We start from the raw sequence: 24391 nt of genomic DNA on the forward strand, positions 1-24391 counted from the left end.
AACAGCTAGATTAATATAGTCACAACAATGGGGACCAGGGACTCAAGAATATCAAGCATATCATTTTGTTGGTTATAATTTTCAGTATTATGTGGAAGTCAAGGAGAAGGCCCATGACAGTTTTTTTTGAAAAGCCCCATTGCACCCTGCTGTCATCTGCCAAAATATGAGACATGCTATTATTATTATCCACATTTCCACTGTGGAATAGTGGTGTAGTTTAAATTATTTTCCTAATTGACACTTTGGTGAACAAACACATCAAGGCATGAAGACATGACTGCTGCTCCCCAAAGATAATCAGGGCCCAAGCTCCGTCTGTGTGAAGCGCACTTTTTAATGCAGCTATCCATGAAGCATCCTTCTGACAAACCAGCTCAATTCGACACACTCGACATGCTGAAAGACTCTGCTGTAGTAACTAGAAGCTGTAGTATTTAGGCACTGGTGCAGGCGACTCTGAAAAACATCAATTATTCACAGCATATCCGTCATGACTGACTGCGCTCTTTTGGCAGAACACTTTCCTCACAGTATCTGTTCACTTATGTGGAGAGGTCAGACATTATAATGTTGTGACGCCATCTTGTGGCGGCATCGCTGTAGAGCTAAATCGAAGTGGGTGTCTGTGCATAAAAAGTTATGTGGCTCTTAGATTTCATTATTGCCCCATTTCCTGTCCACTCTTTGTATTTCAGACACAAGTCTGGGGTTATTGGGTTCACTCTCACTGTCTGTCTGGTGGCTGTTCTGTCTTCAGATGCATCACTGAGACCAAACCGCGATGTGGTGCCAGAAATCTGAGACAATTACACCACAGTCTCTTCTATGCTGGTGAGTGAATCAATGAAGCACTGCTGCTCTACAACTATCTCCTGTGCGCTCACCACCTATATGTTGGCCCACGCTGTGTTATTATCTCTACACTTTTTCACACATCTAACTAATTCATTGTCTCACCCACTTGCATGTTTTGACAGCGATAACAATCCTAGTGTGTGTTTTGTTGATTTTCTGTGAATAAGGTCATTTAGAGCAATGTGGTTTTAGCATATGTTTATGCAGGCTGAGAAGGTACGATATGTGGGATGTTTCCTCACAATATTCCACACATTTGATTGAATGAGAGGTGTGACTTGGTTTGAGTGTGAGCAGTTACATTAATATTATTACATGGAGCACTCGTAAGAGTAAGAGAGCATATAGTCAAATACTGAGCTGAATTTGCTGTCCTCTGTTAGTTCCATGCTGTTCAGTATTGCAATTGAAATTGTGTTCAATAGCTATTCTGTTCTACACGTCCAGTGTAGGTAAGTCAGTGTAGGTAGTATATGGTGATATTTTTTTATTGTTGCACAGGTGAACAGGATCAGATTTTAACAAACAGATATTACAATAAAACCTCTGCAGCTGATTACTCACAGTGAAAGTTTTTTTTGTTATTATTATTATTGTATGTTTGAATATTATATATTGTTTAAATATGCACACGAGGTATTATCTAATATCAAATATGTGCTAATTTGCAAAAATGCCCAGAACAGAAATCTGTCTGGTAGTCTGAAATAAGACGTTATGGAAGCAAAACAGCCCCAAATTTCAAAATTGATCAGTGCATGAAAGCGTGATGTTTTCACCTGTAGTGTCTCCCCTTAAAATGTATTTGTCAAAGGCCCCCAGACTGTATGGAAGTGCAATGCTATATCTGAGCATCATCACCAAATGCTTTCATTTTTATACTCCAGAATCAGATTAGAAGTAGCGTCGGCTTTGGCGTTATGTCAGCCTGTTTCAACGCTGCTTTCACTGTTTGTCTGTTAATTCAATATGAATGGCAGTTCAACACTGTTCACACGACAAGCAAACAAACCTGTTGAGAATGACAGAGGCCGTGACGTATGAAAGATAGCTTTATTGCACAAGGTGTTAGAATGATCTTTTTAGTTTTTGCTTTCTTTTCATAGAAAATGTACTTTTGAACACAAGCAATTGCTATAACAAGCAACTCAAACAAATGTTTGGGATACCCTCAACATTTTTTTTTTTTTTTTCCTTTGTTTGTTTTTGATTTTCATACATTTTTTCCCTCAATTTTTCCCTTTTAGCAAGCATGCAATGATTTTTTGAGGATGAACAAAATACAAAATAATGATAATAAAAAAAGTAAATAGGACAAATGACAACATCAAAAGACCTTTAAAAAAGAATAAAAATTCAACAAATTAGTATCAAAAACATAAAGGGAGAGAAAATGTTTTTTTTTTTTGTTTTTGTTTGTTTTTTTTTTGCCCATTTCAGAAGTAAAATACTTTATTTTTGATACTATTTCAATTTTGAAATTGGGGCATTCAACCCTGATGTGTCCCCTGATTTATTCTGACGAAAATAGCTCTTCATACAAAACTGTGTTTATGTACAAGACTTAATCTATAAACAACACTGACAAAAGGTAGAGATGATGGATCTAGAATGTTTAGTGTGGTGAATTTTTACTTCAATTTATCTGACTGGGGGGAAAAGGACGAGAGTCTGAATGCTTCAGGTCTTCAGACCGACTCCAGTCCAGTATATACACAACGGTAGTTTGTGTGACCAAAAGAGCTACGAGTCCCTGATTTCACTTGGCTGAATTGGTTTTAGCTGCAGGCCACATACCTTAGTACTGTTTGGCCCCTGGAACCAAAAGTTTGACAAAACCCAAAACAAATGGAAATGAATATTAGAACTCAAAAATAACAGACCAACAGATAACCCCTCCCCTAAACAAACAAACAAACAAAGCAAATGGATAAATAAAGATACACCACAAAACACTATCATGGAGATGCTTCAGAAAGCCTGTCCAATAGGTTCTTGTGTGAATGTACATCAGAGCAAAATGGAGGGGTACGCGGATAAAGAAAGTGGGACATGTACAGTACTTCAGACAGGGCAACAACAAAGATATCAATTAAGTGAACATTATATCATTTTTCAAACTGAACTCCCTGACATATAACATCGCTCAACATTATATCATTTTACTTCATTCACATCATGACTGGGATTCTTTCAGCTAGTTGTCCCTTTCATTGAGGAGCAAAGACCGGCTGAGTGTCACCGAGGCTGGCTGAGACGTTGGTAAGTTCGGATCTGTGACAGAAGCCTTAATTCTGTACCAGAATTTGAGTCTGTAACCACTTTGCGGCAAACGTTAAAACTTATTTGCGAACACTGATTTGGTTTCTGAATGTTACTGTGATTACCAGCCACTCAGGCTGAAGACAAGCTCAACAAAGATCGTGTATCCTCATGAGCAAACTTCAATAGTATTACAGAAGGATTTCTGCCATGATTGTTTTTCTGCCAAACAAGCCAAGGAGGCGCTGCAGACCAGGGAGGTTCTCATCCGTTCACCCAGCCAGCCGGCCTTTTCAGGAGCTCAGACTAATACTAAGCAGCCTATCTTTCTTCTCCCACCTCAATACGGGGCTTTGACAGGACCACTCTGTCCATACAGGAGCTTAACACTCTTCTCTTAGTCGGTCTACATACAGAAACATACAGAACATCCTGTATACGTATATACTAAACTTTTTCTTTTATTAGTCCAACCTTTTTTAAATTTCATGATTGAGCGATTGTCTCATTCTTAAATTTGACATTAACATTAAATTGCTGTATATACTACTACACTATTGTAGTACATACAATTTATACTTTGTCATAATTTCACTTAAATGTCAATAATATACCTACATAGAAATATATATGTAAATTCTTTATAATACCAAATATTCTCTTTGTAATGTGAGAAATTATAGCTGGTTCATTTGGGTTGTCATGATTTGATTAAAAAGTTAGACACTGTTCAGCTGGAGAGAGAGATGCGTGGAGAACATTAATGTGATAGAAATTTTGTTCTTGGAAGTGAACCTGAATCATTTCTTTTGGAATCACCATTAAGAGAACATCTGCCAATAGCTATTTGGGACTTTAAGAGACACATAGAGGGTGAAAGACAGAGTAAGAATAGGGGAACTTAACTGGAAGTCCTGCAAATTGACAATAATACTCAAACTATGGAGGACAGTATGCGTGTGCGTATGAGAGACAGGATGGCCACACAGCTTCATACTGGCTATCGTAGTCTTCATCATCATAAACACAGAGCTTTTAGCTCCTCAATTATAGTCAATATTTCCAAATGACCACAGAATCGCTTCCTGTTTTTTTGCTGCGCAAGTCCCGCGAGAACTGAGCGGAGCTGAGCACCAGCCGGCTGGAACTGTTAGTTGAAGTTAGTAATTCTTTTATAGAGTCCCAGGTGAACATGAAAAGTAGGGTTAGCTGGGTCTCTGTCTGGGAGAACACCTATTCCGAGGAAAATTAGACAGAATGCTGGGCAGTTCACCATTAGTTGGGTTTAAAGACAGATGGTTACTTGCCCTTTCTGGCCCAGACTGAAGAATACCAGAGTGGGGCTGGCTGAGGAGTGGGACAGCAATGCAAGTCTGTGCAAGAGAACGGTCTACACCAGTGTGTATGACTTAGAGTAGGCCCCCACACTCTGTTTCTGCAGTCTCCCCAGCGCAGAGGAGCTGCTCTCGAGCAGCGAGTCTCTTGAGCCCCCCACCTTGTTACTGTTGGTGGGGTTGCTGCTCGTGCTGGAAGTGGAAGCTGTTGCTGCAGTGTTGGAGCTGGGCATGGTGAGAGTCCTTTGGGGCAAGGTGGCGGTGCCCGAGCTCGCACCCAAGCTGCCCAGCCCAGAGTGGCCCAGCGTCAGGGCCTGCTGCTTGGCAGGGTCTAGAGTCTTGTGACGGCCCTGGGTGTGATACGCCCGCTGCGTCAGGCTGCGGATTGAGGCTTCCCGCGGTGGCACAGCTGGGCACGGGTCATGCAGCTCCCCTTGCTTGCGGAAGAATGGGTCTGTCTTCATGTAGAGGGGTAGGTTGCAGAATTCGCCTGAGAGGTGCAAGAGAAGAGTCAGGACATTTGAAATTCAAAAAGGCATTTGATTATTTCCAAAGGCATGTAAATAAATATGACGTGTGCTTTTCTTTCGACATTAAAACATGTGACTTGGTGTTCTTGGAGTGACTGTTTGGACAAGTCATCCAATAGACATGACTCCTTGGTTCCCTGTGTAGCTTTAGCCATTTCAGCTAACTGTCATACTGAGTGTTGTAAAACAGTTTTTGATTCATCATGGCTCATCTGGTCATACTTACTTTTGTTAGCGCGGTGGGGAATGGGCACAGCCACATTTTTACCGCGGTCGTAGTCCTGCGGTTTGGGTGGCGAGGCAGTGAAGCGGCAGATGCCTGGTTCAGACGGCGTGCTGAGCGAGGTCATGCTGTCTGCCGGGTCATTGGTGCCTGTGGTCATTTGGTCAGACGAGCTGTCGGAGATGAAACACTCCGTAATGGTGAACTTGGCATGCTGCAGGTGCTCCTCCAGCTTGGCGTGCTCGTAGGCCCTCGCCAGCTCCTCATAGGTGGAGGAGGCGCTCTCTGTCGACACCATGCTGTTGCGACCCTTATCTGTAAAAACAAAAATGATTTCCTCAGTCAGATAAGATTGATGATGATGTACAAACAGAGACCCTGTCACATAAAAATAATGAAGTCAAAGAGACTTGGGAAGGTGGTGTTTGGTGAGGTGTGGAGGGTAAAGGTGGAATATATTTCCTCCCCTCTTTGGTAATTTGAGAATGCGTGTTATGATGTACATACTGTTCATTTGCCTTCAGACTGGGCTTAAATTTCACAACAAAACTAAAAGACTTCACTACTTTCATTAGAAAAACTGTTTCTTGGTGTAAAAAAAAATGCAAATGACATTAAAGCAAGCGTAGTACATAAGAGCAGCAGAGTCACTGTGTCAGTGGTCCTGGCTGGGACTGACTCACCTGTGTCCTGCGAGAGGCTGGCGCTGTAGCTGTCGCTCTCAGTGGCAGTGATGCCATGAGAGCCCATCGTCCGCCAGTCGGAGGTCAGAGTTCGTGCTGAGGCCGTCGACTGGCTCTGACTCGGCCGGCTCAGGGTCCATTGGCTGGAGTATCTGTTCCGGGAGCTGTGGGCTGATTTTATACTCTTCCTGGAGACGGGATCTGAGAGAGGTCACAGTGATCAGAGAACAGCTTGGCAGCACAAAGACTGTGTGTATGCATGTATTGATTGTCTAGAAGACCGGATAGTATCTTTACTGTCTCATCAGCTTCATGACTGAAGTCGACGGAAGTGGAAGTGAAATTCTATAAGAGATTCAATAAGAGTTCACTGAAAAACTCACTCGTGCCTGGGCGGATGTCTGACATGTCAATCAAAGGCCCTGAATTCTGGATGAGGGCTTGATGGTGCAGAGACACGCCTGTACAGAAGTTCTGCGGATTCACTGATTGGCTGAACTCTGTGTCCGTCACTGGCACCGCTGCCTTATCCTCCCCTGTCACAAGAGATGAGCAAATACAGTTACACAACAGTCACACAAAAAAAGTTAATTATTTAATATAAGCTAGCAAAAAACGACACTGATAAATGATATTTGTGTTGTCGAGTGCCACCACATGCCTATCTGCTTGATGCCTTCCTTGTCCTCAATGAGTAGCTGAACACGTGGGATATCAATGTGGAGCCTTGGTCCTTGAGGAGGGCCCTTAACTGGAGTGTCTATACTGCGATTGTTCTTGCTGCACACACACATGGAAATGACACATATAGTCAGACTGGTGTCTCATACAAGGTTTTCCAAAACAATGAGGTTGACCTCTGTTAAATATTCCTCTACAGAGTAGTCATAAAAACTATGACCAGAAGAGGTGGATCTTACCTGATAAGCATCTCAGCGAGGCTCTTAGCATCTATAAGGAGACAATATCTTAATTAGATTATAGTTAGCTGTGAAGATAATCCTTTCAACATGTCACTCTATGTTACATTGATCCATTACACACAATAACACAGATCGCTCCCCGATCTCTCTTGTTCTTTCTCTCACCTCTAAGTCGTTTAAGCCTCTTCTCCTTGCGTTTCTTGCGGATAATGAAGAGCAAAGCAACACCTAAAGTAACCAGGATGACGGGAGAGCCGATGGAGAACAGCTTTTTCACATCATCCCCTTCTCCACGAGCTGATTTAATGGGAGGGATTGTACCTGCGGAGAGAAGGAGGAAGGAAGAAAAGGTTTGATACAGAAAATTCAGTGCGAGAGGTGCAGGTGACAGAGAAATGATGGACGGAGATGTGCTTACTGCCGTCGTAGTCAGTGGTGGCAAACTGGGAGCTTTGGTTGCCGCACCCGGCGCTGTTGCAGGCCTTCATTTTGAGTTCGTACCAGGTGGCCTCGCGCAGCTCGCTGAGGAAGAGCTGAGTGGTAGAGTTGGCCTTGAGGCTCTGCCAGGCCCAAGTACCTTTGGGCCTAAAGTCCAACATGAGATCAGTGATGGGGCAGCCACCGCTGGTCCAGCCCTGCAGGTTGAGCCCTGCGTGGGTGGAGTTGATGTGGGTGAGCAGCGGCTGATCTTTATTGAACACCGGTTCTGTAGAGGAGTGGCAAAGAGACAGAGCAACAGAAAGTTAGACGGATAATGTGGTGTATTCATTTGTGTCTTAACATCTAAGAAGAATGTTATCATTACAGGACTATTTCACTTTAGGATTTCATTCATTTTTCTGGTTACTACAGAGTTTTCCCTAAATACAAGGACTTAGTCAATGTGACATCATGAGATCTGATATGAGAAATTAGCAAATACAATTTTTCTCTGTTTTGAGATGCCAGAGTTAGAGTCTGTTCAATTCCTTCTCACTCATATCTACACGGCTTTTGTTCCCACTCCTCACCTCTTCCATGAGTCTTGGCCTCAATGATCTCACTGATGCGCCCTGAGCCCACGCTGTTCTTGGCAGCCAACTTGACCTTGTACCAGGTTCCACAACGCAGGTTGTCCAACCTGAAGGAACGTTCACTGGAGCTGATGAACACGTCCCTCCATTCCTCTGTGTTGTCCACAGAATACTGCAGCACAAATCCTGCAGAATCACACAGCACAGCTTTGTGTCAAACATAAGTGATTTAGAAGAACTACAGTCAATCCTGGGAATTAACGACTGCGGGGATCCTTGCTGTTGCTACATCAGTTGAACACCAGGGGGCAACAATCAGCTATAATCAGCTCTAGTTTGACTTCTTCTTCACCAGAAACCTTGTTCACACTGTTATGTGCAGCATAAAAACGCAAAATCAAACGAAAGGATATATTTTTTTAATAAGATGACTGCAAGGTGGGCAGGTTTTTTCTCTGGTCACAGAAAGTCTTCTCAGGAGCTTACCTCTGATGGAGCTTCCCCCATTGTCCCCTGGTATCCATGCCAGGGTGATGGAGGAGGTGGAGGTAGTGGAGACGGTGAGACGAGGCTGATCAGGAGGAACTGGAAGTACACACGGAGACAATCTCAACAACAGAGTGAAAACATCACAGCACATCCTCCACTGCTCCGTCCCACTTCTGTTTCTTCTTACCTTGCACCACCAGATTGACTATGATGGTGTCAAAGCCCAGAGTATTAGTGGCCGTACAGGTGTAGTACCCAGAATCCTCTGCTTTGACTGAACGTAGCACCAGCGTGCCGTTGGATAAGATTTGCCGCTGGCTGTCAGCTGTCACTGGAATGGCGGAGTCCTCACTGATAAACAATAACAGACAGGTTCCAGATGTTAACTTGTTTTTTTCTCTCACATGCAGCGGCATCTGTCTGGATGAGTCATGGCGCTGACATACAGGAGGTATATGATAAGCTCTGACCTGTCTTTGGTCCATTTAATTGTGGGGGCAGGTTCTCCCACTGAGCTGCAGGGCAGACGCACTTCCTTCATCCAGGGTGTGGTCACCGTGCCTCCAAAGGACAGGATCTTAGCTGGGACTGCACACACCAAACATGATTAAGCTGAATCTTTGACACTCAGATGATGACAGATACACCAAGACAAAACAAAAACCGCTCCAGCATCTCTCTAGCATAGACGTCTTTCTTCAGACTTTCATATGTCTAACTCTGTTGTTTGCTGAATGAGTGGCCCAGTTTGCCTCAGGGGAAAGGCCTTTACTCACTGCTGGAATAAAAAGCCGTAGCGTTGTGTTTTAGTGTCGCCCCTGCTCTAACCTCTTAGTCTCAGTCTATCTTTTCTCCATAGATCCTCCCGTCTATTGATTCTCGCCTGCTACCTCTCTCCCCAAGGGTCATTTTACTGGATAGGCCCTGTTCATCACCACATAATTAACAACAGCATTTCTTGCAACACAGCCGCTACTCAATCAATACTACGGCTGTCAATCAATAACAGAGAGAGCAGGCAGAGCAAGAAGGAGAGACCGTGCTGAAAGTGATTTGTGTACAGCAGATCATGTTGCCGTTTCATAGCCACCTTTAGAGCGCTCTCCTTCATAACCTTTACAGAAATCCCTTTACCCTTCTCCTCCACTACAGGCTCGCCTGGAGGACCCACCTTTCCCAGCAGGCTCCACTGTGACCTTTGAGCTGATGTTGCCTCTGCCCGCAGTTGTCACGGCTGCAGCCCAGATGTGGTATTGTTTACCACGGGAAAGGTGCGTGATACGGTAGAAGAGCATCTCCGGGTTGGCCTCGTACTCACTGGGCGCCTGGGACAGAGGGCACGCAATGTCAAGTTAGCAAACTATGATGACACAGCGACACGACAGGCTTGGGCGCAGCTCTTGCACTAGAAACTCTACCAGACTGAAGAGGTGTTGCAGGTCATACATCTCAAATGTGCACTGAAAGGCAAAGCTCCGATCTATTTTAAATCTTAATTTTCTTGGAACAAAAGAAGGGAACATTCTGCCAATCAGCCTTTCTCACAGCAGGTGTTTTGACTTGCCATAGTCGGAAGAACACAGGTGTCACTAATAACATAATGATGGCCCTGTTATGTTCACCTGTCCCTGTGAGCCATGACAGCATGCACAATGCCAGGACCCTGAGACTGAAGCAGCTAAATGGAATCCGGCCATCGTTCATTTTATTACTTATACCTGGGCTTTTTCCTACTGCGGTGTCAAAATGTTTTCAGTGATAAAAGCCTACAGCGAGACGATTGTAAAGAGCTTTTCCTTTTTTTGGAAATTGCTCAGAGACATGTCATATGTGGAAATAATAAAGAACTGGAAGAAGAAGAGATTTTTTTAAATTGCATATGAAATTCCTGCATGTTATAATGACGGTGATCCCTTATTGTATTTTCATGTATATTGTTTTTTCTTTTATTTATATATACATGTTCCTAAAAGCTTTTCTAGTTCTTAATTTTTGCCCTGTGGTCATTGATACTGTGCATTTATTTTGTACACATGCCAGTCTTTTTAGAATGAATTTTGCTGTCTTTGGCTGACTTATTTGGCTGTATTCATATTCTTTTGCAGCCTTACTGCTTAATTTGAATTAAAGCATACAGATGATTTTCTGCCTTGCTGTTTACACTCAGCGTTTGCTTGTATTTGCTGGTTCTGGCAATAGAGACATGTTGACAGTGGAGGCCTCACTCAGCTGTGAATGAGCTCTCTACGGACTCCACCTCTGTGTTCATGTAGGTTGCCCTGTATTTTATTATACAGGAAACTGTCATGTCTGTCATTTTGGTGTCAGTGATAAATTTATTTACCTCTGACACACAAATTGAAAGTTTTGAGTGAATGATGCCAATTTGCACAGCACTGTAAGCATTCTGCTGTATAGTAAAACTGAATGTGGTAATTGAATTTGTTTTGAGAATTGTAACACTGTTTCAGCAGCTAAATATTTGGGAAAACCTGTAAGAGAAATAAATAAAATTAAAAAAAAAAACCCATCAAGACTGAGTGTGTGGATGTCCTCATCTTTTTCAGGACAAGACAATTTATTCACTGGGTTCAGAAATATCTCATTTTATGCCTCAATACTGGATTAAATGATGTGTTCCTGTGGATATTTCTCCTACAAACACATCTTTGAGAAGGTATTCACGCATACACCTGCAGGCACACAAACACACACATGCCAACGCGCGCACAAAAACACTGTTTTCTCTCAAGTCGGTCCTCTGTTCTATCTCTTTAATCTGTTCATCTCTCAGTGTTCATCTCCAGTTCCTTCACCATTTGCTTTCCCCTCTTTTCCTCTATCCCTCTCTGTCTAGCTCAGTGAAGAGGAGAGGATGGAGGGACACAGGGAGGGAGGAGGGAGGATGTGTGAGTGTGTGTGTGTGTGTGTGTGTGTGTATGTAGGGGGTGCGTTCGAAAATTCCTCCAGCATAGCGGTGGTGTTGTGGTGATCCAGGGAGTGATACAGGGAGATAATGAAAAGACGGACAAAAACACTCTCATCTCGATGTGACTGATACCCTCCTCTGCTCCTCCCTTCTTCCCAGCCTGTCTCTCACTCTCTCCCCCTCTTCCTCTCCCCTCATCTCTCTCTTTCTCTCTCATTTCCCCTCGGTCTCTCCCTACCTCTAATGGTGTTTCTCTTTCTCTCTCGCAGCCTCCTTTCCCCCTCCCTTCCTCCCTCTCTCCTCCCTGCCCGTGCTCATTTACATGGCACTCATGCACAGAGAGGGAGGAGTATTTGTGAATAATAAGTAAGTGAGATTCTGGCCTGCTATCAGATTTCACTGTGTGCTGGTGTTTGTGTGCACATGATCTAACCACAACTGAAATGCCGCACATACATGTATAAATAGAAAATGTTGAAATGTGATGTCTCTGTGTGTGTGTGTGCTAGTGTGTGTGTGTGCGTGTGTGTGTGTGGTTCTTATGCGCCAGTGTGCATGTGTGAGCTTGTTCTCTGCATCATTTGCATATCTACGTCTCATCACGTTGCCAAGACAACCTCATCTGTTCATCTGGGAGGGCAGGAAATAAAGCGATGGTGCAAATGCGGTGAAACAGAGACACGCGCTAAGATACACACACACACACACACACACACACACACACACACAGGTTCAATTAATAAAAGTGGTTACAAATTAATTATTTCCATTAGTAGATGTTTATCGAATTCACAAATCCCTCACCTCCCAATCACCTGGAACATTATCTGCTGGCCCCTTATGAGTCACACCCAGAGAGAGAGGAAGGACTTACCGGCTGCCCAGACCCTGGACTGGAGCAGTAGATGGTGTACTTGCGGATAACACCATTTGGTTTGTGAGGTGGCAACCAGGACACAACCACACTACTCGGAGAGGAGGGGACTGCCTTAATGCCAGCTGGTGGACCAGGAACTAGAGGAAACACACAGGAACATCAGCAAAGCGGGCATGCATGTTTGCGTGTGTGCATGCACATGCTGGGTGTTGGATGCCTATTAAAGTGAGCAGGCTTGTTTGCAGATTGCTAGTCTTATCCTGTACTAAGCCGCTCTGGGAAGACTTGGAAGAACCTTTGGGTGGACATATGTTCAGTCAGACATTGGTCAGCAGTTCTGACTCTGTGACACCCAGCATTCTCTTAACTCTCAAACCCACAAACAGATTAAACACTAATGTCTGATCCTCTGCTAGCCACTTCAGCTTGACGCTGCACACCACTTAATACCCTCAGTATCATCTAAAGGCGTAAGAAGGGTTTAAAATGGATGCACACTTAACAAAAAAAAAAAACAAAAAAAAAAAAAACAAAAAAAACACACACACATCAGGACACTGGATACTCTGAAAGGGAACAATAATGCTTTTGTCATATTGGCCTTACAGTATGGGCCTCAAAGTGTCAAGCCTATTCAATCCTGACCATAAATATAATTTGTGCTTGACAGAGGGCCTCATCTGGGGTCTACAGAAGGTGGTTACCACAGTGTAAGACCCTGCGCTCTGAATCCAACCCCCAACTCCTCTTCCTCTTCTACATGAGGCCCCCTGATTCAGTCATTCAAACAGGCCATGCCCTTGGACTCCCTCATCCTGCACATTACATGAGCATGGATAAAAACAACACAAACTCAAAAGGGATGGATGTAACGGAGGAGCTTTTAAAAGAGCTTGGCGGGGATGAAAACATGGTGATAGGTGCAGTTTACAGGGGAGTGGTGATGCTGGGGAGGGGCATCATTATCATAACTGGACCTCCCTGTCAATGTAGGAGTGGTAGTGGGAGGGGGGAAGAGCTAAGTCCCATCTGGTGCCCAAAATCTGCCCAGGACTCCAGACAGACAGAGAGTCTGCTGCACAGCCAGCTCAGCCCGTGTGATGATGAGGAAGCAAGGCACAATGGTGCTGAGGGAAAATCCCCACCTACATGAATATATTATACACAACTGTGCCAATCAGAGGGCGATACATAACAATAAAGGACCAATACACTCAACCAAATACACTAGCAGTCTACTTTAAATTGGCTCTTGCTTACATTTCTATTATGTCTTATTTTCTGGATGCCTTAATAATTGTGTCATCCAGGAATAGGCTCTATGATCATCTTTCTATCTTTTCATCTTCAACCCCCAGCCCCTTCCTCCTCCCCCTCCTTTATAAAGAGACATGGATCCGGCTGTAATCCCACCTCCAATGGTGTAAGCACAAAATTAATTCTCTCTAATCCAAGTGGAGTTAATCCCTATGCCTATGGCAAGAGGGCTGGCGGAGAGGATGTGGGCCTGGGCTGATGGCTGACTCCTGGATGCTATATGCTCCCAGAAAGCACCCCTCCTCTCCCCCCAGTGTCTCCCGCCAGCCCTCCCTCAGCCCTGAGCTGTGGACCCAAAGCCTCTTAATTCTCATTAGCACTGCTAATGGAGCTTCCCAGCATAAATGAGCTTTTGTCATGGGTTTGAGATAAAGACCAGAACTCCTTTTCATATATTCCCCTCCCATCTCTCATCCTTCCTACCCCTGTTAACCTCATCCTACGCTGTGCAAGCATAGTTCAAGCCTTCTTCTAGTTCTTTTGCACCAAAATATCTGTTAAATGCAGACATCTTTTTGTTTTGCATTCCTGTTAGTGTGTATACTCACGGTCCTCGCGGGTTTGGATATACAGGACGTTGCTGCGGACCCCATCTCCAGCTTGTGTGTAGGCCAGCACCTGAACACTGTAGTTGGTGAACTTCTCCAGCCCTCGCAGCTCCACCTGTTCACGTGTGGTGGTGATATTCTGCATTTCTCCCCATTCTGAGGAGGGCAGCAGGGGAAAACTGTTTTAGAGAGTACTGTGAACGCGCAAAATGGACCAATTCTGTCTTCCACAAACTACTGATATATACTGCTAACTTGCTTTGCTAAATATGTTTGGGAGGAAATGTGAATACTGCCTTGAATGCAAGTTGCAGGGGAGGACCTAAGGGTGGATGGTTGGTTATAGAAAACACAAAACCGTAAAACAGAGACTGGGGTTTGCACGCCGTGTCCCATTTTTTGGCAGGTTTACAGACTACTAAAACAATTGCCACAAAAAGATTGTGGTTTTGGCAAAATCAGAATCAGAATCAGAAATCAGAAATATTGAAAAAGTCAGAGCATCCTGTCTCTCCACAGTCTCTCCCTAATCTTAATATAGCCCTTTAGTAGCATAAGTATTAACATAAAAATGCTGATTGTGCTTTTTTCCATTATCTGGACATCATTTCCCACAAAACATATTTGCTAATGCAAATTTAGGAAACAGGGTTGAACACAAACAGGAGCACAAACACACAATCAACCATCAATTCAATGGTGTTCAGAATCGAACACACAAAGAAACAAGAGCAAACATGGGCATATTCAAAGACACACAGGAAGAGGAAGTGCTTTATGAGAAAGAAGCCAACACACATTAACACATTTTGACTGACAACACACTGACAGAGGTAGGTAGGTAGGTGGTGCGGTAGGGCGGGTTGGTGAAGTTTAGAATGAGATAGGTGATAATTACTCTGCATTGGCCACTGGGCCTGGCCCCCACAGCACCCACCTCCGTCTGGGAAGAGGGACCAAAACACAACCCGGTAGCCTTTCAGCACACCGTGCAGTGTCAGCCGTGGAGGCTCTGCCCATGTGATCACCGCCTCGTCTGACGTCACAGAGATGGCGCGCACGTTCTGTGGAGGCTCACTGGGCACTGGAGAGAGCAGGGGAAGAGCGTTAGCGCCACTGGTCTAAACATAAATATGATCTTTGAGGTTGTTCTAATGATTTCTATTTGTCAAAAATCCTTGGTTATTGCTGTGGATAAGAAGACCTGACTGATCTAGCATGGCAGGCTGAAGCACTGGTAATTAGTGACTACTCAACACCAACAACCCACAGGCCATCTCTGCTGAAACAAATCAGTCAAATAAGCTCAAATTAGCTCTCAATAGCTGCTTGTTCACTACTAGCTTTTAGAGTACAGAAGAGAGAAGGGGAGGAGGGGGGTTGATGGAGGGGAGGAAGAGCACTGAGAGAGAGCAACATGAATAGGAAAGCAGTTCCACCTTATGGGGTTAAAATGCAGATGAGGAGGGTGGAGTGACCTGAGAAGTGGGGATAAAATCTGAACGAAGACAATGTTCATCTTTAAGATACTTGCAGATGTAGGTACAGCTTCAGACTAAACATCTGGACAATTAGTATCACTGTTACTCCTGATCAGGTTGTCTACCATTACTGTCCACACAGACAGGGAGGGTCCATATATTTCTGTCCACAGGGGAGGATCAGTAGCATCAGAAAAATTTAAGAAATTAAAAAAATGCAATACAGAGGACAGATGAGGATGAATAGAAGGGAACCAATGGGAGGAAGAAGAAGATAAAGGAGAGGAATAGAAAAAGGAGGCAGAGTGGGCAGACATTTAGAGAGTAATGGGGTTCCTTGTTCCTCTCTCGCTCTCTACCAGCCTAATGAGGGTGCTAATTAAAGTAGAAAGAAGAATGGGGGATGTGCTGCAAATTCATTTCTACCATTTTTTTTTTGAGCTTGTGCATGTGTGTCTTTATACTGTATGTATGTTAGCTGCGTTCATTGGTGTGTTTGCCATCCTGCTCCTGCAGTTGACTCTATTTTCTATTCTTTTTGACAAATCAAAGAGATACACTTTATAGATCCTTTAATTTCTGTCTCTTGCCCTCATGTCCTCCCACACTCTGTCCTCGTCTAGCTGCCCGCTCTCTTAGTTGTGTCTACACTTTTTTCCTTTATCTTGCCATCTACATTTTGTTCCATCCTTCTCTCGTGGCTCTCCTACCATCTTCCAGTGTGGTAGCGTTGATCTCAGTACTGGATGGACCCGTCCCAGCTCTGTTGAAGGCCTGGACCACTACCCCGTACTGGGCAAACTTCTTTAGGTTGTCCAAGGTGTACACTTCACTGTCCCCTGTAGCTTTCATCTCCACTATGCTGTACTGGCCGTTGCTGCCTGGACCGTTCTCTCTGTAACCGATCTGGTAGCCTCGGATCACCCCGTTCTGCAGCTCCTTCTTAGGAGCCTGAAAGAAATGCAGTAACAGCAGTAAATATTAAGGTTCATGTCAAACTTGCATTTGGAATTGGGTTATTTTGGAAGTTGGCAAAATATGTACTGTAATAAGAGTAAAAATAAAAGTTTTTTTAGCTAGTGAAGCAGTTTGTGTATGTGCTTGTCCCTCATGGGACACTACCAACAGCAAAAGCTTAATTATTTGCACCTATAACCTTTAATTCTTGCTTAAGAATATAACTATTAATAATAAAGTTTTCCACAATGCAGCATATTAATGAATAACATTTTTAGGCTTGCCTACACTAAAGGAAAATGCAGCTAAAGACATACAGGGCATGTATTCAGTTTCCAGGACAACTGGCTGGTTGTTCTGTTAGAGTATTAATATCTAAATGAACCGTTGTGCAGATGCAGGTATATGTTCACTGGGTATTTCACAGTGATTTGCATTGTAAGTCTGGTAATCACAAATAAGCACTGTAATATAACACATAAAGAAGTGATTTACCCTCCATGTGACCCGTATGCTCTGAGAGGTCATCGGCTGGAGGATTACATCCATCGGCGGCCCATCAGGCGCTGTTGAATGTAAGATGTCAAATAAAGCGTCAACATATATAACACTCATCCGTACAGAGAAGAAGTAAAGAAAAACAGATAAAAAACGGACAAGCATGACTTATAGAGGAGAAAACAGTCACTTACGCGCTTCCTCAGTACTGATTGTGAGCTCTTTGCTGGGAAGGCTGCGGCCGATCTTGTTGTAGGAGTACATGCGGATGCTGTAAACACAGGCCGGGTGCAACTCCACAATGTTGGCCTGGTTGTTGGTGGGTGAGATGTTCCTGGTTGTGTACATGTGATCCCAGGAGTCTGTTGAATACGGAAAGATTTCAGATTGTTAAAATGTGTCTCAAAAAATCTGACAGGCGTGTTCAAATGTAGGAAACCGACCTGACTTGTTCTTGTACTCGATATCGTAGCTGGTGATGATGCTGTTTCCATCAAACCTTTGGATCCAGCGCAGGTTCATGCTCCTGTCCTTCACCTCCCTCACTTCCAGTTCAGGAGGATCTGGTGGTTCTGTGTGTGTGTGAGAGAGAGAGGAGGTGAGAGCTTTGGATTAAGATCTGATTTTAGAACATTTGCCCTTACATAACCACATGGACTGTTTCATCAGGCCTAATGTTTCAGTAATTTCGTGTTTGTGAGACGTGTGCACTGTGTGGTAGAGATACCTTGCACAGTGAGTTGGATGAGCCCTCGACCCTCTCCATAGGAGTTGATGGCGTGGCAGGAGAAGAAGACAGAATCTCCTCGCTCGGCTGGGTTCAGCTAAGAGCATCAACACAAACAGAAAAAGCTTACAGCGTGCCACAAAATATGCAGAACATGCACAACAGACATGTAATAGTACCATTAAACCAATAAGGTGTGAAGCCAGATCATTTCCTTGACAAGTATTACATGAGAATGTTGCAAAACTCTGATGTCAGGAAATTCTTAAAACACTGGAAAAGTTCCTCTATATTCCCTTCACAACATCAAACAATCCCCATGAATCTGACCTTAAGAGTAGAGATGACTTCGTCCCCCTTCTTGTTGATGGTAATTGAGTAACGGGGGTTTCTCTCTGCATCAATAACGGTATCTCCTCTCTCCCAGCGGATGATGATGGGCTGCTCGCCCCGCGCTGTGCAGTTCAGCTCCTTGGTCTGGCCCTTTCTCGCCATGGTGGTGTTGGGGTGGCTGGTGATCATGGCAGGAACTGAGCAGAATCACAGACATATGTCAGTGTGACAAATAGTATTATATGGAGTAATGAGATGAGGGAACAGGGATGTGGTATTGAAAATCGAGGATATATTACAGATGTATAGACATCTCTATTTCTGCACTTCGCTCTCCATTTTCATTTCACGCTTCAAGCCCTGCTGGCCCTCTTACTCTACCTCCTCCCTGTCTGCCCTCTTCTTCTTCTTCTCCTGAGTCTTTTCCACCTCCTTTCCTCAGACATGGATTATTGATTGAAGGGGTTCCTGTGGTTTTGTTTTCATCACTAATTCATCAGCCCTTTTCCCCACCAAACATTCAGGAGCATACAGACCAGCAGCCATAACACATCAATCAATAGCAAAGATATTCCCAGTTAAGGATGTGCAGGACAGACAGACAAGGTTTTGTTGGGTTTAGTACAGGCCGCAGTAGCCTGGGGCAAAAGTGCATCTTAGAAGAGTCGATTCCCCTCTAAAAAGCTGAGGCTTGTCTCTGTATACAGTATATGTACAATCCAGGAGATGTGGTTATAAAAGCAACTGTGATTGACACTTACTCTTGACAGTGAGGATCATGCTCTTACTGATGTCTGAGCCCACGCCGTTGGAGGCCTGACAGAGGTAGTACCCTCGGTCGTCCTCAAGCACGTGTCGGATGAGCAGAGAGCCGTTTGACATGATCTGGATACGGCCAGTTAGAGGGACTGGGTGATATTGCTGAGGGTTTCCCACACCTGCACAAAGTAAATGCATGTTACTGCCTCAGTTTCGTGATTGTGATAATCGTGTTATGGCGATGTTGTAGATGTTGTTGTGATGGTATGCTGATTTCACCTTTGGCATGTTTCCACATGACTTTTGGAGGTGGGTAACCCTCCACGGAGCAGTTGAGAACACCAGCTTTGCCGTAAATACAATCCTGATTGTTGGGCTGTACCACGAAACGTGGTGGCACTGAGAAACAGAAAGATGTGATTAACCTAAATGGAGGGACTAACACAAAGTCTTACAGTAAAAGGTAGGAAATGGAAGTGTTCCTAAAATAACATGTGCAATTCTAAACTCCCACTGCACATTAGATATCACATCTGATCTGACCTAATTTATCAACATGCCATTCTCCCTTTGCTCAGTCCCTCACCAGTAACAATCAACTGTCTCTCCCAGCTGACGGTGGCGGCGGCATTGCTGGCGATGCAGGTGTAGTTTCCGTTGTGCTTCAGTGTCACCTTGGAGATTTGCAGGGAGCTCATGAACTCTTTGGTCTCTATTGCGACGCCAGAGGCAGAGCCTGGCACGATGAGCTGGCCGTCTTTGTGCCAGGTGATGCGTATGGGCATGTCCCCAGATGACACCACACAGGCAATGTACATGAGCTTCCCCACTGAGGTAGAGGGGATATCAAAGGGCTGGATGAGGGGTGGCACTGGGGGAGAGAGGAAGAGTGCAGAGTGAGTATAATAAAGGCTGCGATAGATGTGGAAGAGTGGCAGTGTGGCCATCTGGAGCAATGCTGAGAGAGAGAGAAGGTCATTGGCCAGTGGGCCCCTCTTCCCCCCCGCCCCTTCAGCCCCCATCTCCTGCAGCCCATAATAGCTGCTCTGGTTAGAGTCCAATTGGCAGGAGGAAGTCATTCTGTTGCCATAGTGATGGAGGTTGGGGTGGGGGTACTACAGCTGAGACATCTGGGGGATTTAATCTAGGCTTCATTATTATTCATCTAATTAAATCAGAGACACACTCACACGCAGGCACATGCACACACCCTTAAACACCTCTGCAGCTGCCCTGCTACCACCGTTACCCCACTCACAGACTAAACAAAACACAGACGCGCCGAAACATAAATCTATCATAAAACACCATCTACCCCTGTCATGACGCATGGCTGGAATCTGCACTGCACAACTTTGAACATTGGTGTCTCCGACTGCTAGTGATGATTGGGAACTCTGATATCCAGAAATCTCTTTTGCTAACATCTGCACACTCTCTGTACTCATTTGTTGTCCTTTTTCCAAAGGGTGAAGAAAGGCAGCGAAAGAACTAATGTTGGTGAGCTAAGCTTTATTTGGACAGATTACTTTCTCACCATTTTAAGAGACATTTTTATATGTGCGCAAAGACATTCCAGCAGCAAGCAGGGATACCTCCTATTGGGAAAATAAGGTGAAACCACAGTACATCCCAGTCACGTAGATAGGTCCCTGTAGCTTGACTGCAGCCTCACTTCATAATTTGCATTCATAAGGTGAGTGTGTTTTTACCTAAAACATTGCACAGTGCAGTTTTATCCCTTTCAATCTCTTCTTCTCCTCACGCTTACCTTTAACAGTGACATGAACGGTCTGGTTGATTGACACCTGGGGTTGGATCAGAACGCTACACAAGTAGGTGCCCTCGTCCGCGCCCTTCTGCACGTCCGTCAGCCTCAGGGTGCCGTTCTCAAACACCACTTGACGATGATTATCAGGCAGCTGCATGCCGTCCTTCAGCCACTTGATGGAGTAATACGGGTAGCCAATCACACGGCACGTTATGTAGGTGTTCCTGCCCGCCACTGCGGTGATGTCCCGCATGGGTCTGATTCGAGGTGGACCTGGAGACACAGGGAAGAGAGGGAGGGGATGGAGGGAGGAGACAGAGAGAGACACACAAAGAGGTCGGAGAGAGGGGCAGATGAGGTGAAGGAGGTCATGGCAGAGTAAGGGAGCAGCCACGGAGACAGGAGGTGAAGAGATAAAGGTTGAGGGATAGAGTGATTGGGGCAAGTTGACAGGTGGACAGGGAGGTTAGTTGTGCTCCCTTTACTAAAATTTGATTGAGGATATTGTTGATTTCAGTCTAATCAGATATTCTGTGTATCTAAGTGATTTTATGTATTTTTCTAAATTACCATTATAGATAGATAGATAGACAGATAGATATATAGATAGACAGACAGATACATTATGTGTGATCTATGCCTCTAACTAGCCCTTGTGTGTTTGTATAGAGTCAGGTGTAGAGTGCATTTATATTGAAAAGCAGACAGGCACCTCTTACGTTTATGCGCGCTTGGTACTCGGCGCTACCGGCCGAGTTGCGTGCGACGCAGCGATACACTCCCCCATCTCGTATTAGCGGGCTGCTGACGTTGACGTGCGACACGGTCAGGCCGTCCGACAGGGTGTACTGGCTGGTCTTGTAGGTGGAGTCTCGCACCACGGGCTCGTCATCCAGCGTCCAGGTGATGGAGGGGGGCGGGGCTCCTTTGGCTGCACACATGAGGGAGAAAGGCTCACCGGGGTTGACCACCCGCTCGCTGAAGGAAGACACAATACGAGGAGTACCATCTGAGAGGAGACAGAGGGAGAGACAGAGGAAGAGAGATGAAAAATAGAGAAGGCCATAATGATAAACAGGTGAGACGTTCAGCAGGTCAAACAACTTTGTTTATGCCACCATCTCTGCAGCATTTTAATGCCAAATGATTTTATGTATTTGACAAATGACAAGTGACTCTATGGTGTTCTATTGATGCACCTGTAAATGACATTTGCAGGGGCGACCACATTTATGCACCAGCATTCAGATAGAGAACAAAGGTGCAATGTAAAAGTAGAGGATTTAAATTAAATGTCATTTGCTGCTACAGTGCTGTAATGAAATGCTTGCTGTGTCCTCTTTTATACACAACTGTTTGTTTCCCTAGAGTCTCTGTCCACATACCCTCTAGCAGAATAATGGAAAAGTCCTGAGCAGTGTGGCCCTTTCGGGAGGCGAAGCACTGATAAGCCCCAGAGTGGAACTTCTGTGCAGCGGTGATCTGCAGGGTGTCGTTGTGTTGTCCCTGGATGGAGATGTGCTGATCGGGGACGATGGGCTCTGTGTTGCTGTACCAGGTGATGGTGTATTCAGGAGAGCCCTCCACAGTGCAGGTGAAGAACAGTGTGCTGCTGATGCCGGTTTTCAGATTCTTGGGGGACAAGGTCACTCGTAGTGGATCTGAGCGAAGGACACGTGATGTTTGTTAGAACACAGATGGATAAAAAAAAAACCTCCAAAGATGCAGTTTCTTTCTTTTTGGTTTCTGCGTTTTCACCGCTAGACCACTTTTTATTTTCCTTCTGATATTATTGATCTTTTTTTTGTCATAAATGCAAAGATTATTGATTTTTTTGGTACCACTGTGCAGTAGATTGTAAGTGTAAAGGCTTCATTAGTTGTTACTGATTAATTTATTGGTGGTTAATAACTCAGGTACGAAGGCTTCACAAACCAGTTATCACCCATGAGACAAGAATACATTTTGTGTCGCCAGATTTGTGAGCAAACATTTAAAATGTGTCTATGCTAATTTTAAGTTCCTTCATTTACACATTATATTAGGTTATTGCTCATTTGCAAAACATTAATTATTCATGAATTGATTTCTAAACACATTTGAAATCTTAAGTATTATTGCAAAGTCAGATCAATTTTTGTATCTCCTTGGTGACTCTCAAATCGGCCAGCTGCATTCAAAATGTGTCACATGCAGTCATACATACAGTAGGCGTTTACTTTCACAGAGACGGGGAGAAAGAGAGAGAGAGGGCACAATCAGCGGTGGTGACTCAATCAGTTCGACGCACTCATTAAAAAAGCAGCTGGAGATATCTCTTCACATCTCTGTCCACTTGTGTGTGTAAGTGTGCCTGTCTGTTTTTGTGTGCGTGTGAGAGAGAGAGTGTATGTGTGTGTGTGTGTGTGTGTGCACGTGTGTGTGCGAAAATGTCAGTGAGCAATAAGGCAGCTGGTGGTGTGTGCTGGGGGGCATCTCTGTGCCTCCCAACCCCCCCAACCCTGTCAGAGTCACAGAGTGTGCTGCCATGATGTGCCCACTGGCAAAGCCTACCGCCTCTCTATTCTCTCCCTCTGTCTCGCCTTCTCCCGCTCTTTGTTTCTTTGTATACTTTACACAATGTACATTTATCTCCGCCTCTCTTATTATGTCGTTATTGCATTGTAGATAATGTCATTCCAGCACTGTCTGGGTGCCTGGTCGTCCCTTCTGTGACCCCTCGCATTTATCTCCATCTTCCTCACCCTCCGTCTCTCTGATGGTGAATTGTGCTGGCAGCTCTGTTACGGATTCAGTCTCAGTGAATTATTGCCCTGTCTCTCTTTTTGAGACCTGATATGACGGGGCATCATACAGCTCACACACATGTTTGTTACAGACACACTCTAGGCGAGAGTTATCTGTGTGCCTCAAACCAAAAGGAGAGGAGTTTGTGAATGTGTCCGTCTGCCAGGCTGATTCACTGAGAAGACAGCGTGGGAGTCTGTCAGGTTGTTTGCGAACGTGTGTGTGTGTGTGTGTGTGTGTGTGTGTGTGTGTGTGCGCTGGTGGTGCTCACACACCTATAACGTGAAGCTGTCCAGACACCTCCTTTGAGCCAAAACTGTTGGTGACCTCACACGCGTAGCTGCCGCTGTCCTCCTGCCTCAGGTCACTGATGGTCAGCCCTGTCAAACGCCGTGTCCAGCGGGCATCTGAGGGCAGTGGGCGACCATCTTTCAGCCAGCGCACAGTGGGGCTGGGGTAACCTCCCGCTGTGCAGGGCAGCTCGATACTCTGGCCTGCATACACCTCCCCAGCTTGGAAGCTGTCCAGGATGGTGGGTGAGGACTCGTTGGGGTCTGGAGGGCAGAGACACGGTTATTTTGTTTTCCACACAAAAATATCAGACTAACATGAGTAAACTGACACCAAGCTGCTCACCCATTACAGAGAGCCTGGCTCCATTGCTTTGGCGCGTCTCTCCGCTGTACTTATGTTTGGTGATGCACCGGTATGTGGAGAGGGCATCCTCCTTCTGAACATCAGAGATGTAAAGAGCCCCGAAGGAGGTCAGCGAGAACCTGTTACCTGAGGAGGACACATTCAGTAAAGATGTACATGAATATCCCAAAACGAAAACTGCTGACAGACAGAGACATCCAGTAAAACAGAACAAAACAAAACAAAAAAACCCTGCACCAAGATGATGGTTCTGGTACAAATCCATTGTGTTCATTGCAAAACCGTATTGTGCTAAGAACAAACAGCTGCCTGAACAGTTGGCACTACCTGCCTGATAATGTTGCTTCCCAAAATCTGGCACTCTTTCAAGGCCTGGAGGACACACAGCGGTCACTTACACCACCCATAGACAGAGCGGAGTCAGATTTACTGCCC

The 24391-nt window shown here is 44.8% G+C and overlaps 1 protein-coding gene across 3 annotated transcripts in view; it reads right to left on the bottom strand.

Annotated features, from left to right (window-relative positions):
* Positions 1-1665: 1665 nt before the first annotated feature.
* LOC143332858 (cell adhesion molecule DSCAML1-like) overlaps positions 1666-24391 on the bottom strand; it is a 51641-nt gene continuing 28915 nt past the window's right edge. The window contains exons 4-33 of one of the 3 annotated variants that reach the window (XM_076750676.1): positions 23936-24082; positions 23575-23853; positions 21898-22173; positions 21225-21521; positions 20513-20785; positions 19328-19612; positions 19021-19140; positions 18744-18920; positions 17980-18179; positions 17650-17746; positions 17366-17494; positions 17117-17284; positions 16920-16990; positions 16178-16418; positions 14885-15070; positions 13987-14142; positions 12119-12258; positions 9487-9640; positions 8786-8903; positions 8503-8666; positions 8313-8411; positions 7824-8012; positions 7232-7519; positions 6979-7134; positions 6811-6841; positions 6552-6670; positions 6274-6426; positions 5891-6091; positions 5211-5522; positions 1666-4944 (exon numbers count right to left, since the gene is read on the bottom strand). In XM_076750676.1, coding sequence (XP_076606791.1) covers positions 4511-4944; positions 5211-5522; positions 5891-6091; positions 6274-6426; positions 6552-6670; positions 6811-6841; positions 6979-7134; positions 7232-7519; positions 7824-8012; positions 8313-8411; positions 8503-8666; positions 8786-8903; positions 9487-9640; positions 12119-12258; positions 13987-14142; positions 14885-15070; positions 16178-16418; positions 16920-16990; positions 17117-17284; positions 17366-17494; positions 17650-17746; positions 17980-18179; positions 18744-18920; positions 19021-19140; positions 19328-19612; positions 20513-20785; positions 21225-21521; positions 21898-22173; positions 23575-23853; positions 23936-24082 — 5660 coding nt within the window. In that variant the 3' untranslated portion in view covers positions 1666-4510. Of the gene's footprint in view, positions 4945-5210; positions 5523-5890; positions 6092-6273; positions 6427-6551; positions 6671-6810; positions 6842-6978; positions 7135-7231; positions 7520-7823; positions 8013-8312; positions 8412-8502; positions 8667-8785; positions 8904-9486; positions 9641-12118; positions 12259-13986; positions 14143-14884; positions 15071-16177; positions 16419-16919; positions 16991-17116; positions 17285-17365; positions 17495-17649; positions 17747-17979; positions 18180-18743; positions 18921-19020; positions 19141-19327; positions 19613-20512; positions 20786-21224; positions 21522-21897; positions 22174-23574; positions 23854-23935; positions 24083-24391 lie in introns of those variants that run through there. The other 2 variants (XM_076750677.1, XM_076750678.1) reach the window with 2 other exon arrangements.

This window comes from Chaetodon auriga, chromosome 15 (assembly GCF_051107435.1).
Source record: "Chaetodon auriga isolate fChaAug3 chromosome 15, fChaAug3.hap1, whole genome shotgun sequence".
Lineage (NCBI taxonomy): Eukaryota > Metazoa > Chordata > Actinopteri > Chaetodontiformes > Chaetodontidae > Chaetodon > Chaetodon auriga.